We start from the raw sequence: 16,271 nt of genomic DNA, 5'->3' as shown, positions 1-16,271 counted from the left end.
GATGTGGTCCATTTATTGAAGAGCATGTTTGTTATATGGTTTTTTATTTTGGCTGGTCAAATGGCTACATTTTTGGAGCACTGGAAACATATTTATTGCCTCTGTGGCCTTCATCACAATAGCAGGTACTGAACATCTAACCTCTGCAATACCTACTCTACAGGATCTCCAGTGTCATCTCAGAGAATATATGAGCTACCTCCCATGGTCCCTGAACCATCAGTAATGAGATGTTGACTGTCGGTCCACACATTCCACATTTTCAATGAAAGAGCATCTTTGGGAGCTATATATGATGCTTTCAGACATATTTAAAATATTGGTATTGCTAATTAACCTCAAAACTATTGACATTTAAACTGCACAGCACCAATTCACACTTGTTTCACTCTTTACTCAAAATAATCCCTTCTATCTTTGTCTAGAATTTGAAGAAAGGACTTCACAAGCAGTCTTCCAGAAATGAATTGAGAAGTGTGGCTTAGAAATGCTTTTATACTGGTGTAATATTTTCATACACTCTTCGAAGGGACTTGATTTAGCTCAGTTGGCTGGACAGTTAGTAACGTTAACAGTGTGGGTTCAATTCCTACAGCTGACTGATGTTATCATGAATGACCCTCCTTACCTGATGTGATGACTTTCAGGTTAAACTACTGTCAGTGTCTCTGTCTAATGAGAAAGCAGCCCTATGGTCTGATAAAACTGAGTATTACCTGGAAAAGTCTTCAAAAGTGAATAGAGGCTCCATTAGACCATGTTTAAAATATAGACATGAAGTGAATTTATTAAATAAACAATGAACAAGCAAATAATCTGACATTGATGTAATAAGTTATTTACATGAATTATATCATCTAAATGTCCCAGAATGGTAAAATAACAAATGCAGGAATAAGCCATTCAGCCACCTTGAGCATTTTCTATTAACTTAAATGATGGATAATCTATATCTTAATCCTAATTCCCTGCCCTTCTTTTATATCCTTTATCCACAAGCTTTTCAGGGAAGAGATTCCCCCAACTCCCACTCCCACTATCTGTTTTGAGAAAATCTTGTTTTTTTAATTTCATTCTGAAATGACCTAGCTTAAATGCTGAGAAGTTGGAAAATGCATATGTCCAAAGAGATTTGCATTTGCTCATGAGTCACTTGAGATTATTTTTAATCAGGTATTTGGACATTTTATGATACATGTCTTGGCACGTTGGACTTGAACTCAGCCCTTCTGCCTAGAGGTAAAGACACTACCGTGGCACAACAAGAGCCACTTAAAGTTAGCATCCAGTTGGGAAGTCAAACTGGATGCTAACTTTATGTTAGTCTTAGTCGCAATGGAACTTAAGTACCAGGGGAATCATTGCAAACTGTGAGGAAGACAATGTAGACCTGCAAAGGACATAGACAAGTTGATAGCAATGAAGTTAAATGAAGAGAAATGGAGTGAGATAGTTTATTTTGATATAAAGAACAACAAAGGCAGGACAGTAAAAAATAAGGGGTAGAATTTTCAAGGGGGTACAGGAGCAGAGACATATCTATGCACAGATCATTGAAGGTGGCAGATGGAGAAAGCAATTCGCGTATCCTGGAGTTTATTGAAAGGACATAAGATATGGGAGAAAGACGTTTGTTCAACCTCCAGTGGAGTACAATGAGCAGTTCTGGGTGCCACAGTGTAGGAAGGATGGGAATATAAAAGAGATTTACAAGAATGGTTACAGTGTAAAGATTAATCTTATTTTCATTTTAGATTTGGGCCAAAGTGTGTGTGTGTGTGCGCGCATGTGTGCGCGCGCTCGTGCACGTGTGTATGTGTGTGACTGAGATTGGATAAAACTGGCAGGATGTAGGAAAGGTGATCCTGCGTAACAGCTCTAAGTGAAACAGGTATGGTAAATCAATTGGATTTTTAAACAGGTTTTCATAAGATCTCTCATAAGACATTGATGGGCTGAGTTTAAGCACATGGAAAAGGGAATAGTATATTGACATGAATCGAGAAATCCGAGAGTGGGAATAAGTGGACAATTTTCCAGTGGCAGTCAGTACTATTGTGGTACCACAGGATCAGTTCTTCACCCCAGCTATTCATGATATAACATAAATGATGTGAATGGGGGGATGTTTGCATATTTAAGTTTGCACAAACCAGGGTGAGATTGTGTGTTAGGAGGTAGATGCAAAGAAGCTTCAAGGTGATTTAATCAAGTTGAGTGAATGTGGCTAAAAGAAATTATATACCTCAGTGTGAAGCATGGAAAGGAAAAGTATAATTTAAATAGTGATATATTTGGAGTGTAAATGTACAAATGGATCTGGGTGTCCTTGTACACCAGTAATTAAAGAAGGTAAACAGTTTCAGCAAGCAGTTAGGAAGGCAGCTGGCATACTGACATTTATTGCAAGTGGATTGGATTTCATAGGGAGTTCAGCAGAGGTTCATTAGGTTAAAATCAGGGATGGCAAGACTGTTCTATGAGCAGAGATTGGTTTGCTAACATTTAGAAGGATGAAAGGGGATCTGATTGAAATGTATAAAATTCTAACAGGGCTGGACAGACTAGAAAGAGGAAGGATGTTTTCCCTGGCTGAAGTTAAAAATCACACAACACCAGGTTAAAGTAAACCTGTTGGGCTATAACCTGGCGTTGTGTGATTTTTATCTTTGTCCACCCCAGTCCAACATGGCTTCCCTGGCTGAGAAGGAGAACCAGCGGACACAGTCTCAGGATACAGGGCAGACCAATTTAGGATTGCGATGAGGAAAGATTTCTTCACTCAAAAGATAATGGAATTCTCTACCACAAGAGGGTGTGGAATCCAAGTCAATGAATATATTCAAGAAAGAGATACATTTTTAGATTTTTAAAGGCATCAAGAGGTATAGGGAAAAGCATGATGATGACATTGAGATAGAGCATTTGCCACAACCCCATATTGAATTGTGAAACAGGCTTAAAGTGATTTCTATATAAGTGTTTCTATATAACCTAGAAATGAAAGAAAGCTGTTCTCTCTCATCACTTGCTATAAGCCATTATGTTTAATCAGTGACTAAAAGACTGAACAACTAATTAGTCAACTGCTCCATGTCTTCAACAAAGAACTTGAAATGGTTGGAGAAATAAGTGGGGAGGCATACCGTGGCCAATCCACCTAACTTACACATCTTTGGACTGTGGGAGGAAACAGGAGCATTCAATGGAAACACACACAGACACAGGCAGAATGTGCAAACTCCACACAGAATCACCCAAGGCTGGAATCAAATCCATGTCCCCAACATTGTGAGGCAGCAGTTATAACCATGACATAGGTTAATGAAATTCTAAATTGAATGTTATTCCAGTAGGCTGAGACACTATTGAGTATTCTTGGCATGTTAATGCAAAACAAGTTCAAGGTCAGAAAAACTGACCTACCTGAAAGATTCTGAGAACTTCAATGCCAAATTTTAACCAGCCAACAGGAATCTGTATTTTTTCCACCCCTCCCTCCCAGCCCCAGTCAAATGAAGATCCCCTCATCTATGCTTCTAAAAGTTCAGGGAAGATTTAGAAAATTCTGCCGGGTCAACTTTCCGTGAAGGCCTTTGCAATGCACAAGCCTGAGTGAAAGTAGCTTTAATGTTTTCATTATTGACCCATTTGCATGACACCATTTCAAGTTCACCCTTTGTCTGGGCCTTGTCCCTATAGATGTGGGAGATGGAATACAGCTCCACTTCTGACCACCAACACACTGGAGCCTTCCACGACTGTTGGAAAAGCACTAAGAAGTCAAGGTAAGAAATTTTTGTGCACTGCGATATTCAAATATTTTTAAAATGAAGGGACTCTGGTTTAACCTCGACATGAGGAGGTTGTTAGCCTTTGGAATTCTCTACCACAACGAATGGTGGAGGATGGGTCATTGAAAATATTCAAAGTGGACTTTGATTGTTGATTGACAGGTGAATCAAGTATTATGGGACAGACACGCAGTAGAGTTAAGGGCGCAAGTAGGTGATTATCTTGTTGAATGGTGAAGCAGACACAAGAGGATGAATGATTTATCCCTGCTACTGTTTCTTATGTTCGTAGTACTTACTGCCCTTTTAATTCATTCAGATAAGAAATGCTGAGACCAGATGAGGAATGAGTTAGTAGTATGTTGGATGTTGTAGGTTACAGAGGAACATAGATAAGCTGCAGAGCTGGGCTGAGGTGGGCAAATGGAGTTTAATGTAGAAAAGTGTGAGATGATCACTTTCGAAGGAGTCACAGGAATGCAGAATATTGGGCTAATGGTAAGATTCTTGGTAGTGTAAATGAGAAGAGGGATCTTGGTGTCCAGGTTGATCCTTGAAACTTGCCGCCCAGGTTGATAGGGTTGTTAAGAAGGCATACGGTGTGTTAGCTTTTATTGGTAGAGGGATTGAGTTTTGAAACCATGAGGTCATGCTGTAGCTGTACAAGACTCTGGTGCGGCTGCATTTAGAGTCATAAACTCATACAGATGCACAGCACGAAAACAGACCCTTCAGTCCAATCTGTCCATGCCAACCAGCTATCCCAACCCAATCTAGTCCCACCTGCCAGCACCGGGCCCATATCCCACCAAACCGTTTCTATTCATATACCCATCCAGATGCCTTTTAAATGTTGCAATTATATCAGCCTCCACCACTTCCTCTGGCAGCTCATTCCATACACTTACTACCCTCTGCATGAAAAAGGTCTCTTTTATATCTTTCCCCTCTCACCCTAAACCTATGCCCTCTAGTTCTGGACTCCCTCATACCAGGGAAGAGACTTTGTCTATTTATCCTATCCATACCCCTCATGATTTTATAGATCTCTGTAAGGTCACCTCTCAGCCTCCGACAGTCCAGGGAAAATAGATAATTGCATACAGTTCTGGTCACCGCATTATAGGAAGGATGTGGAAGCTTTGGAAAGGGTTCAGAGAAGATTTACTCGGATGCTGCCTGGTATGGAGGGAAGGTCTGTGAGAAAAGAGTGAGGGACTTGAGGCTGTTTTCATGAGAGAGAATGTTCAGAGGTGACTTAATTGAAACATATAAGATAATCACAGGGTTAGATAGGGTGGACAGTGAGAGCCTTTTTCTTCAGATGGTGGAGGCTAGCATGAGGCAACATAGCTTGATATTGAGGAGTGATAGATATAGGACAGATGTCAGAGGTAGTTTCTTTAGAGTAGTAGAGGCATGGAACGCACTGCCTGCAACAGGAGTAGACTCACCAACTTTAAGGGCATTTAAATAGTCATTGGATAAACATATAGATGAGAATGGAATAGTGTAGGTTAGATAGGCTTCAGATTGATTTCATAGGTCTGCATAACGTCGAGGGCCAAAGGGCCTGTACTGAACTGTAATGTTCTATGCTCTAGTACAGGCATTGTGCTTTTGAAACCTTTTCTTTTGTTTGACTTAGTTCTGTCTGTGTGCACTTTGATAAAACTGAGTCAAGTTATTGTCAAAAGAAAGAACAGCTCAAGGAGATGTTCATTTCACAGGATTGGTTTAGACTGACCATAGTTATATTAATTCCATTACATGCCATGCAAATGAAGCAATTGTTCCTTATCATGATTCTGTGACTAAGGAATGTGGGTATCTTTGGTAGCAAAGCAGTCATTGTTCAGAGTTAGCAATCAGATTATTATCCAACCAATAATATGGATGTCCCACATTATCAAGTTTAGGAAATTAATTGGATCCGAATGAATACTCCTCACATCAAGCTTTCAGACAATTGCGTATTACATCTCATCGCACCATCATTGACCCATCTCATTGACTCATCAATACATCTCAAAACTCCATAATTACTGTATTCAGAACTGAAATCTCTAAACCATTCTTACTCAATCTTTTAGTTCTTTAAAACTTTATTTCATGTTTATTATCTGCTGTCTTGCTGGCTGACCTGACATTTTCATCAGAAGCAATGTGCATACTAGTTGAGATAAATCCAGATTCAGTGATTGAAGATACAGATCTCCTGTACTTTGATATAATTGTTTGCTTAATGATCCTTTTCTTAACAAAGACTTTCAACAGGTTCCTCCTGAATTTCACTCCAATGAATGCGTATAAGATTGGATTAATACAACTGTGCAGGATACCCAAACTTTGAGTTGCAGACAGAGCTCTGTCAATATGATTGCGCCGGTCACAAGTTTCAGTAATGAGTTTGCTTCTCATCAGTGTATCAACGAGCACAGTTATATTGTACGGCAGCCAACAAATTACAAAGGACAGCACCACGGCAATAATGATCTTCATAGCTTTCTGTTTCTGGAATCCCTTTGTTTGACACAGTTTCAGGATCATCACACTGTAACAGAAAATCATGGCAGCCAGTGGGATCAGAAACCCAACAAAATGCTGCAAAAGTCTTGTGGTTATTCTCCATGTTTCAGCTGATTCACCTTCGAGTATCTCATAACACATGACTCGGCCAGAATGAATATATTCGCCCTTGTACAAAACTGGTAAAGACAGAGCAATAGACACTAACCAAACAGCGGCAACAATCAGCTTAATTAGATAAGGTTTCTTTTGCTTGCGGGCCTGTGTAGCGTAGACAATGGACAGATAACGATTGATACTAATACAAACCAGAAACAGAATCCCACTGTAGAAGTTAACCTCCTGTAACATGCTGATAATTTTACACATGGCATCACCAAACACCCAGCCAGATACAGCATCTGCAATCCAAAAAGGCAAGGTCATGGCAAAGAGCAAATCAGCCACTGCCAGATGAAGCAGGTAGATGTCTGTGGATGAGATGGTCCGTCGATTATAAAGTAGGACAGTCATTACAATAATATTCCCTGTCACAGCGAGGAAGCACACCAGGCTATAGATAACAGCCAGAGCTGTGTTGATTGACTCATTCACGACAGAAGTACAGGGTGACATGTCTGGATCAATAACGTAATCATAGGAAATTGTATAATCTTCAAGTATATCACTCAAGTTAAAATCCGCCAAATCAAATTTCTGGCTGTCCATTTTCTGAAAGAAAAAGAGTAGATTGGGTAATGAGACAAATCTGAAGGTATGTTGTCAAATTTGTATTGTTATAGCATGTGTGTTGTGAAGATGATATCTCCTTGTTTTTCTGTATTTTCAATTGTGGCTGAAATTGCAAGTGCTGTTTACTTGCTGCAAGTGTTGTTTGATCAATGAGTGAGGGGAAGTCACTGCAGACAGGTTATTAACAATCTGGCCTGCACCTAGGGTCTTAAAGAAAGTGGCTGTAGAGATACTAAATGAATATTTTGCATCAGTATTTACTGTGGAAAAGGATATGGAAGATATAGACTGTAGGGAAATAGATGGTGACATCTTGCAAAATGTCCAGATTACAGAGGAGGAAGTGCTGGATGTCTTGAAACGGCTAAAGGTGGATAAATCCCCTGGACCTGATCAGGTGTACCCGAGAACTCTGTGGGGAGCTAGAGAAGTGATTGCTGGGCCTCTTGCTGAAATATTTGTATCATCGATAGTCACAGGTGAGGTGCCGGAAGACTGGAGGTTGGCTAACGTGGTGCCACTGTTTAAGAAGGGCGGTAAAGACAAGCCAGGGAACTATAGACCGGTGAGCCTGACCTCGGTGGTGGGCAAGTTGTTGGAGGGAATCCTGAGGGACAGGATGTACATGTATTTGGAAAGGCAAGGACTGATTCGGGATAGTCAACATGGCTTTGTGCATGGGAAATCATGTCTCACAAACCTGATTGAGTTTTTTGAAGAAGTAACAAAGAAGATTGATGAGGGCAGAGCAGTAGATTTGATCTATATGGACTTCAGTAAGGCGTTCGACAAGTTTCCCCATGGGAGACTAATTAGCAAGATTAGATCTCATGGAATACAGGGAGAATTAGCCATTTGGATACAGAACTGCCTCAAAGGTACAAGACAGAGGGTGGTGGAGGAGGTTTGTTTTTTAGACTGGAGGCCTGTGAGCAGTGGAATGCCACAAGGTTCGGTGCTGGGCCCTCTACGTTTTGTCATTTATATAAATGATTTGGAAGCAAGCATAAGAGGTACAGTTAGTAAGTTTGCAGATGACACCAAAATTGGAGGTGTAGTGGACAGCGAAGAGGGTTACCTCAGATTACAACAGATTCTGGACCAGATGGGCCAATGGGCTGAGAAGTGGCAGATGGAGTTTAATTAAGATAGATGCGAGGTGCTACATTTTGGGAAAGCAAATCTTAGCAGGACTTATACACTTAATGGTAAGGTCCTAGGGAGTGTTGCTGAACAAAGCGACCTTGGAGTACAGGTTCATAGCTCCTTGAAAGTGGAGTCGCAGGTAGATAGGATAGTGATGAAGGCATTTGGTATGCTTTCTTTTATTAGTCAGAGTATTGAGTACAGGAGTTGGGGGGTCATGTTGCGGCTGTACAGGACATTGATTAGACCATTGTTGGAATATTGCGTGCAATTCTGGACTCCTTCCTATCGGAAAGATGTTGTGAAACTTGAAAGGATTCAGAAAAGATTTACAAGGATGTTGCCAGGGTTGGAGGATCTGATCTACAGGGAGAGGCTTAACAGGCTGGGGCTGTTTTCCCTGGAGCGTCGGAGGCTGAGGGGTGACCTTATAGAGGTTTACAAAATTATGAGGGGCATGGATAGGGTGGATAGGCAAAGTCTTTTCCCTGGGGTCGGGGAGTCCAGAACTAGAGGGCATAGGTTTAGGGTGAGAGGGGAAAGATATAAAAGAGACCTAAGGGGCAACTTTTTCATACAGAAGGTTGTACGTGTATGGAATGAGCTGCCAGAGGATGTGGTGCAATTGCAACATTTAAGAGGCATTTGGATGGGTTTGGAGGGATGTGGGCCGGGTGCTGGCAGGTAGGACTAGATTGGGTTGGGATGTCTGGTCGGCATGGACGGGTTGGACTGAAGGGTCTGTTTCCGTGCTGTACATCTCTATGACTCTATAGTGGAGGCATTGGTCAGAATATTCCATAGTTCACTTTGAAAATTGCTAATCATAGAATCATAAAATTTCACAGTACAGAAGGAAGTCATCCAATCAATTGTGTCTTTACCAGCTCTCGACAGAGCTATCCAACTCATCCCAATCTCCAGCTGTATTTCTGTAGCCCTTTAACTTTATGTCTTTCAAATATTTATTCTGCCCTTTTTTGAAACCCCTGATGAAATCTGCCTCCACCACTCCAAGGCAATGTATTCCAAATCCTAAAAACTTTCTGATTAAAGAAGTTTCTCTTCTATTCCCTCCCAGCTCTCTTCCTGCCAGCTTTGAAATATGCTGCCCCTGTTCAAGAAGAGTTCACGTTATTATCTCGGTAATGTCTTCACATGGATTAGAACATAGAACATAGAACATAGAACATAGAAGAATACAGCGCAGTACAGGCCCTTTGGCCCTCGATGTTGCGCCGATCCAAGCCCACCTAACCTATACTAACCCACTATCCTCCATATACCTATTCAATGCCCGCTTAAATGCCCATAAAGAGGGAGAGTCCACCACTGCTACTGGCAGGGCATTCCATGAACTTACGACTCGCTGAGTGAAGAACCTACCCCTAACTTCAGTCCTATATCTACCCCCCCTTAATTTAAAGCTATGCCCCCTTGTAATACCGGACTCCATACGCGGGAAAAGGTTCACACTGTCAACCCTATCTAACCCCCTAATCATCTTGTACACCTCAATCAAGTCACCCCTAAACCTTCTTTTCTCTAATGAAAACAGCCCCAAGTGTCTCAGTCTTTCCTCATACGATCTTCCTTCCATACCAGGCAACATCCTGGTAAACCTCCTCTGCACCCGTTCCAGTGCCTCCACATCCTTCCTATAGTATGGCGACCAAAACTGCACACAATATTCCAGATGCGGCCGCACCAGAGTCTTATACAACTGCATCATGACCTCAGGACTCCGGAACTCAATTCCTCTACCAATAAAAGCCAGTACGCCATATGCCTTCCTCACCGCACTATTTACCTGGGTGGCAACTTTCAGAGATCTGTGTACATGGACACCAAGATCCCTCTGCTCATCCACACTACCAAGTATCCGACCATTAGCCCAGTACCCCATCTTTTTGTTATTCTTCCCAAAGTGAATCACCTCACACTTAGCTACATTGAATTCCATTTGCCACCTTTCTGCCCAGCTCTGCAGCTTCTCTATATCCTGCTGTAACCTGCCACATCCTTCCTCACTGTCAACAACTCCTCCGACTTTCGTATCATCTGCAAACTTGCTCACCCAACCTTCTAACCCCTCTTCCAGGTCATTTATAAAAATGACAAACAGCAATGGTCCCAAAACAGATCCTTGCGGAACACCGCTAGTGACGGCACTCCATGAAGAAACTTTGCCATCAACTACTACCCTCTGTCTTCTTCCATCCAGCCAATTCCTAATCCAAACCTCCAACTCACCCTCAATGCCATATCTCCGTATTTTCTGCAGTAGCCTACCATGGGGAACCTTATCAAACGCCTTACTAAAATCCATATATACCACATCTACCGCTTTCCCCTCATCAACCTCCTTCGTCACCTTTTCAAAGAATTCAATAAGGTTTGTGAGGCACGACCTGCCCTTCACAAAACCATGCTGACTATCCTTGATCACATTATTCCTATCCAGATGTGCATAAATCCTATCCCTTACAATTCTCTCTAAGACTTTGCCCACAACAGAAGTGAGACTCACCGGCCTATAGTTACTAGGGTTATCCCTACTCCCCTTTTTGAATAAGGGAACCACATTTGCTATCCTCCAGTCTTCTGGCACTACTCCTGTAGACAAAGAGGACATAAAAATCAAGGCCAATGGCTCTGCAATCTCCTCCCTTGCTTCCCAGAGAATCCTAGGATAAATGCCATCAGGCCCAGGGGACTTATCTATTTTCACCTTTTCCAGGATTTCCAACACCTCTTCTCTACATACCTCAAAGCCATCCATTCTACTTATTTGTGACTCAGTATTCACATCGACGACAATGCCCTGTTCCTGAGTAAATACTGAAGAAAAGTATTCATTCAGTGTCTCCCCAATCTCTTCCGCCTCCACACGCAACTTCCCACTACTATCCTTGACTGGACCTATTCCTACCCTAGTCATTCTTTTATTCCTAACATACCTATAGAAAGCCTTAGGGTTTTCCCTAATCCTACCGACTAAGGACCTTTCATGTCCCCTCCTTGCTGTTCTTAGCTCTCTCTTCAGGTCCTTCCTGGCTACCCTATAACTCTCAATCGCCCCAATTGAACCTTCACGTCTCATCTTGAGATAGGCCGCCCTCTTCCATTTAACAAGGGATTCCAATTCCTTATTAAACCATGGCTCCCTCGCACGACCCTTTCCTCCCTGCCTGACAGGTACATAATTATCAAGGACACTCAATAGTTGCTCCTTGAACAAGCTCCACATATCATTTACACTCTTGCCTTGGAGTCGACTTTTCCAAGCCACACATCCTAAGTCATGCCTCACCGCATCATAATTTCCCTGACCCCAGCTATAACTCTTGCCCTGTAGTACACACTTATCCCTCTCCATCACGAGAGTAAAAATCACCGAATTATGGTCACTATCCCCAAAGTGCTCACCTACTTCTAATTCTAACACCTGGCCTGGTTCGTTACCCAGAACCAAATCCAGTATGGCCTCACCTCTTGTTGGCCTGTCTACATATTGTGTCAGGAAACTCTCCTGCACACATTGAACAAACACTGACCCATCTAACGAACCTGAGCTATAGCTTTCCCAATCAATATCAGGAAAGTTAAAGTCCCCCATAACAACCACCCTATTACTGTCACTCATCTCCTGAATCACCTTCCCTATCCTTTCTTCAATGATTCTAGGACTATTAGGAGGCCTGTAAAAGACTCCTAACAGGGTGACCTCACCTTTCCTATTCCTAACCTCAGCCCAAACTACCTCAGATGGCAAGTCCTCATCCATCGTCCTTTCCACCACTGTAATACTATCTTTGACAAGCAATGCCACACCTCCCCCTCTTTTACCCCCACCTCTGACCCTACTAAAACATTTAAATCCTGGAACCTGCAACAGCCAATCCTGTCCCTGTTCTAGCCATGTCTCCGTAATAGCCACAACATCGAAGTCCCAGGTACCAACCCACGCTGCAAGTTCACCTACCTTATTTCGTATACTTCTTGCATTGAAGTATACACACTTCAAGCCACTTTCCTGTTTACAGGCACCCTCCTTGGAAATTGATGCCATGTTCCTAACCTCCCTACACTCCAGGCCCTGCACCCTGAAGCTACAATCTGGATTCCCATGCCCCTGCAGAGTTAGTTTAAACCCTCCCCAAGAGCACTAGCAAACCTCCCCCCAAGGATACTGGTGCCCCTCAGTTTCAGGTGTAGACCATCCTGTTTATAGAGGTCCCACCGTCCCCAGAAAGAACCCCAGTTATCCAAAAACCGGAATCCCTCCCTCCTGCACCATCCCTGTAGCCACGCATTTAAGTGTTCTCTTTCCCTATTCCTCGAATCTCTATCACGTGGCACGGGTAACAAACCAGAGACAACAACTGTTCGTTCTAACTCTGAGCTTCCAACCTAGCTCCCTGAAAGCCTGTCTAACATCCTCGGCACTCCTCCTACCTATGTCGTTGGTGCCAATATGGACCACGACTTCGGGCTGCTCCCCCTCCCCCTCCAGGACCCGGAAAACACGATCAGAGACATCACGTACCCTTGCACCTGGGAGGCAACATACCAAACGTGAGTCTCTCTCGTTCCCACAAAACCGCCTATCTGTGCCCCGAACTATCGAGTCCCCAATTACTACTGCTCTGCTCTTCTTCACCCTTCCCTTCTGAGTAACGGGGACAGGCTCCGTGCCAGAGACCTGAGCGCCGTTACTTACCCCTGGTAAGTCATCCCCCCCACAAGTATCCAAAACGGTATACTTGTTCTTGAGGGGAACGGCCGCAGGGGGTCCCTGCACTGGCTGCTTCCTCCCAGTCCCCCTCACTGTCACCCATCTATCTGCCATATTGAAGATTGGTCACTGCACATGAGACAACAGTTGGGATGAACAGGTCTTTTTCATGTTGGAAAGATGGAACCAGTGTAGAGTCACAAGGATCAGTCCTGGGACCTCAGTTATTTACTATCTATATTAATGACTTGGAATGGGCAAAGTGTAATGTATTTCAGTACTGTTCTGAAGAGGGGTCACTGGACACGAAACATTAATTCTGCTTTCTCTTCACAGAAGCTGCCAGACTTGCTGAGTTTTTCCAGCAATTTCTGTTTCTGTTTCTGCTCATCTATCCTCAATTTCATTTTCCAACTTTCTAAAATCTGGTTACTGATCCTCCTTTAGATGATATTTAAGGTGGACTTGTGATCAAATGGAAAATGGTCACAGAGAGAAGACTACGTAGGCCAAAAAGTTGCTCCAAATGGGTACTGCCCTTCCTTGCAGCCTTTACATTTCACATCCAAACTGATTAGAATGTGCCTGGATAGGTGCTTGAGCTAAAACAGAGATATATGTCTATGGTTAAACTAACAAAGAAATTCTGAACTGAAAATGTGTTGGTGGAAAAGCGCAGCAGGTCGGGCAGCATCCAAGGAGCAGGAGAATTGACGTTTCGGGCATGAGCCCTTCTTCAGGAATGAGGAAAGTGTGTCCAGCAGGCTAAGATAAAAGGTGGGGAGGAGGGACTTGGGGGGAGGGGCGTTGGAATGCGATAGGTGGAAGGAAGTTAAGGTGAGGGTGATAGGCCGGAGTGGGGTGGGGGCGGAGAGGTCAGGAAGAAGATTGCAGGTTAGGAAGGTGGTGCTGAGTTCAAGGGTTGGGACTGAGACAAGGTGGGGGGAGGGGAAATGAGGAAACTGGAGAAATCCGAAAAGACCACTCCCTCCGTGACTACCTCGTCAGGTCCACACCCCCCACCAACCCAACCTCCACTCCCGGCACCTTCCCCTGCAACCGCAAGAAATGCAAAACCTGCGCCCACACCTCCCTCCTTACTTCCCTCCAAGGCCCCAAGGGATCCCTCCATATCCGCCACAAATTCACCTGCACCTCCACACACGTCATTTACTACATCCACTGCACCCGATGTGGCCTCCTCTATATTGGGGAGACAGGCCGCCTACTTACGGAAAGTTTCAGAGAACACCTCTGGGACATCCGGACCAACCAACCCAACCATCCCGTGGTTCAACACTTCAACTCCCCCTCCCACTCCACCAAGGACATGCAAGTCCTTGGACTCCTCCATCGCCAGACCATAGCAACACGACGGTTGGAGGAACAGCGCCTCATCTTCCGCCTAGGAACCCTCCAACCACAAGGGATGAACTCAGATTTCTCCAGTTTCCTCATTTCCCCTCCCCCCACCTTGTCTCAGTCAAATCCCTCAAACTCAGCACCGCCTTCCTAACCTGCAATCTTCTTCCTGACCTCTCCGCCCCCACCCCCACTCCGGCCTATCACCCTCACCTTATCACCCTCACCTTAACCTCCTTCCACCTATTGCATTTCCAATGCCCCTCCCCCAAGTCCCTCCTCCCTACCTTTTATCTTAGCCTGCTTGGCACACTTTCCTTATTCCTGAAGAAGGGCTCATGTCCGAAACGTCAATTCTCCTGTTCCCTGGATGCTGCCTGACCTGCTGCACTTTTCCAGCAACACATTTTCAGCTCTGATCTCCAGCATCTGCAGACCTCACTTTCTCCAAAGAAATTCTGAAGCAAAGCATCAGCTGCTTGGAAGCTTGGAATCTACTTTGAAGTCAAATGCACAGAGAGATTTTTTTTCCAGTACTTTAGTAGTAGCCATCTCAACATGAAGTCAATAACAATATCATCCTTTTAGCACAAAAAATAAATCTATTTTAAAAGCTGTCAAAAGTATTATACTGTTACAGCCAGCAGGAACTTCAATACAGAAAATGGATCATATAACCTCCAATTGGAATTTTTGACTGGATAGTTCAAGCATTCACCATTAATTGTGACCTGTTTCACCAAAGATGAATTAAGAGGTCTGTCCAAATTAAATCTTTTGTGGGTTCTAGAAGAGCAGGAATTTTCTTCTGGTGCTAACAAATAAGCTGCCATTCTAGGTCTGAAAATAAAAAATGTTGGAGATCATAGCAAGTCAGGCAGCATCCATGGAGAAAAAGCAAGCTAAGGTTTTGGGTCTAGATGACTTATCATCTGAGCTGATATGAATTGTGGAGTCTCTCATTCTCCATGGTTGCAATCATCTCATTATCCCATGCAATCTTGACACCTCAGTCCAGCTGCATCAGAACATCTCCTATCTCCTCCTTCAACAGTCCCAGTCACCCACGAAAAGCCCCTCTCCCCTCTCCTAACACCTGATTTTGTATAACACTATGCAAAGATTACCAAACATAGGCCCACATGAAATCTCTTACCCACCTGGATCTCTCTTGTCTCTATACCACAGGATAAAAGCATCCCACTCTCCTTGAGGTCTGCGGTGGTGTCAGCCTAGACTTTTGTGCTCAATACTGGATAGTGGAATGTAAACCCACACCTTTCTGTCTCAGAGACAAGTGTGCTGTGCCATAGCTGACAGATGGAATTATACTCCTGTCTCTATGTCTCTTTTGTAAGAAGCATTATGAGATATCTGCTCATTTTGTAAATACAATTGTAAGATTTTCAAATATGCAAATTGAACAGCTGCAAAATAATACCTACATACCTTCTTAAAAGATGTTTTATTTTTCCAGTCTTTAGTCTTCTACACTAGGTTTCTTGACCAGGCAGGGTGGCATGTAGAAAGATGGCAATTCACTGACTACTTTGACACTCAGTGACATGAAGTACTGCTTTATGTCTCAGCTGAGTGAGAGCACTGTCTAATGTATGTCCTGTCAAATATGTGGTCTAGGTATTTTGCAAAGCAAAAATGGGAAGAGTGTTGTAATGCATTTAGTAATTTTAAGGCAATGTGCACAATGTCTGCAAGAAGTGATGCAAGGATAAAAATATGCAAAACTTAGTATAGAGCCAAAAATGTCACAATCAGGAGATCTCTGATCTTGCATGTATTGCAGGGGTAGAATTATGATTGATAGTTTATCAAGCATATTTTCTCACAGAATTCTCACCTCAACTGAATTTAGCGTTTGGGAATCATGCATGTGTGACACTGATGTTTTAGTTGTGGTTCTAATTATTTAGATTTAGATTTTTAGACTTAGATTCTTTTTAGATTTAGAG

General features: G+C 43.1%; 1 protein-coding gene across 1 annotated transcript; it reads right to left on the bottom strand.

Annotated features, from left to right (window-relative positions):
* Nucleotides 1-3,771: 3,771 nt before the first annotated feature.
* LOC122551856 (C-X-C chemokine receptor type 2-like) lies at nt 3,772-15,888 on the bottom strand. Its single transcript, XM_043694390.2, has 2 exons — nt 15,751-15,888; nt 3,772-7,034 (listed from the first exon to the last, which is right to left on the bottom strand). The coding sequence occupies exon 2, from the start codon at nt 7,029-7,031 to the stop codon at nt 5,892-5,894; it is 1,140 nt and encodes a 379-aa protein (XP_043550325.2). The 5' UTR covers nt 7,032-7,034; nt 15,751-15,888; the 3' UTR covers nt 3,772-5,891.
* Between the last annotated feature and the right edge of the window lie 383 nt (nt 15,889-16,271).

Source organism: Chiloscyllium plagiosum, unplaced genomic scaffold (genome assembly GCF_037043375.1).
Source record: "Chiloscyllium plagiosum isolate Xiang-an unplaced genomic scaffold, Cpla_swu_hap1 HiC_scaffold_7, whole genome shotgun sequence".
In the NCBI taxonomy this organism is placed as follows: Eukaryota; Metazoa; Chordata; class Chondrichthyes; order Orectolobiformes; family Hemiscylliidae; genus Chiloscyllium; species Chiloscyllium plagiosum.
The sequence above is the reverse complement of the archived record's forward strand: the minus strand, read 5'-3'. Positions and strand labels throughout refer to the sequence as shown.

What these genes read in the sequence shown, in the direction of transcription:
- LOC122551856 (XM_043694390.2), bottom strand. Translation starts at nt 7,031, where the DNA reads ATGGACAGCCAGAAATTTGATTTGGCGGATTTTAACTTGAGTGATATA.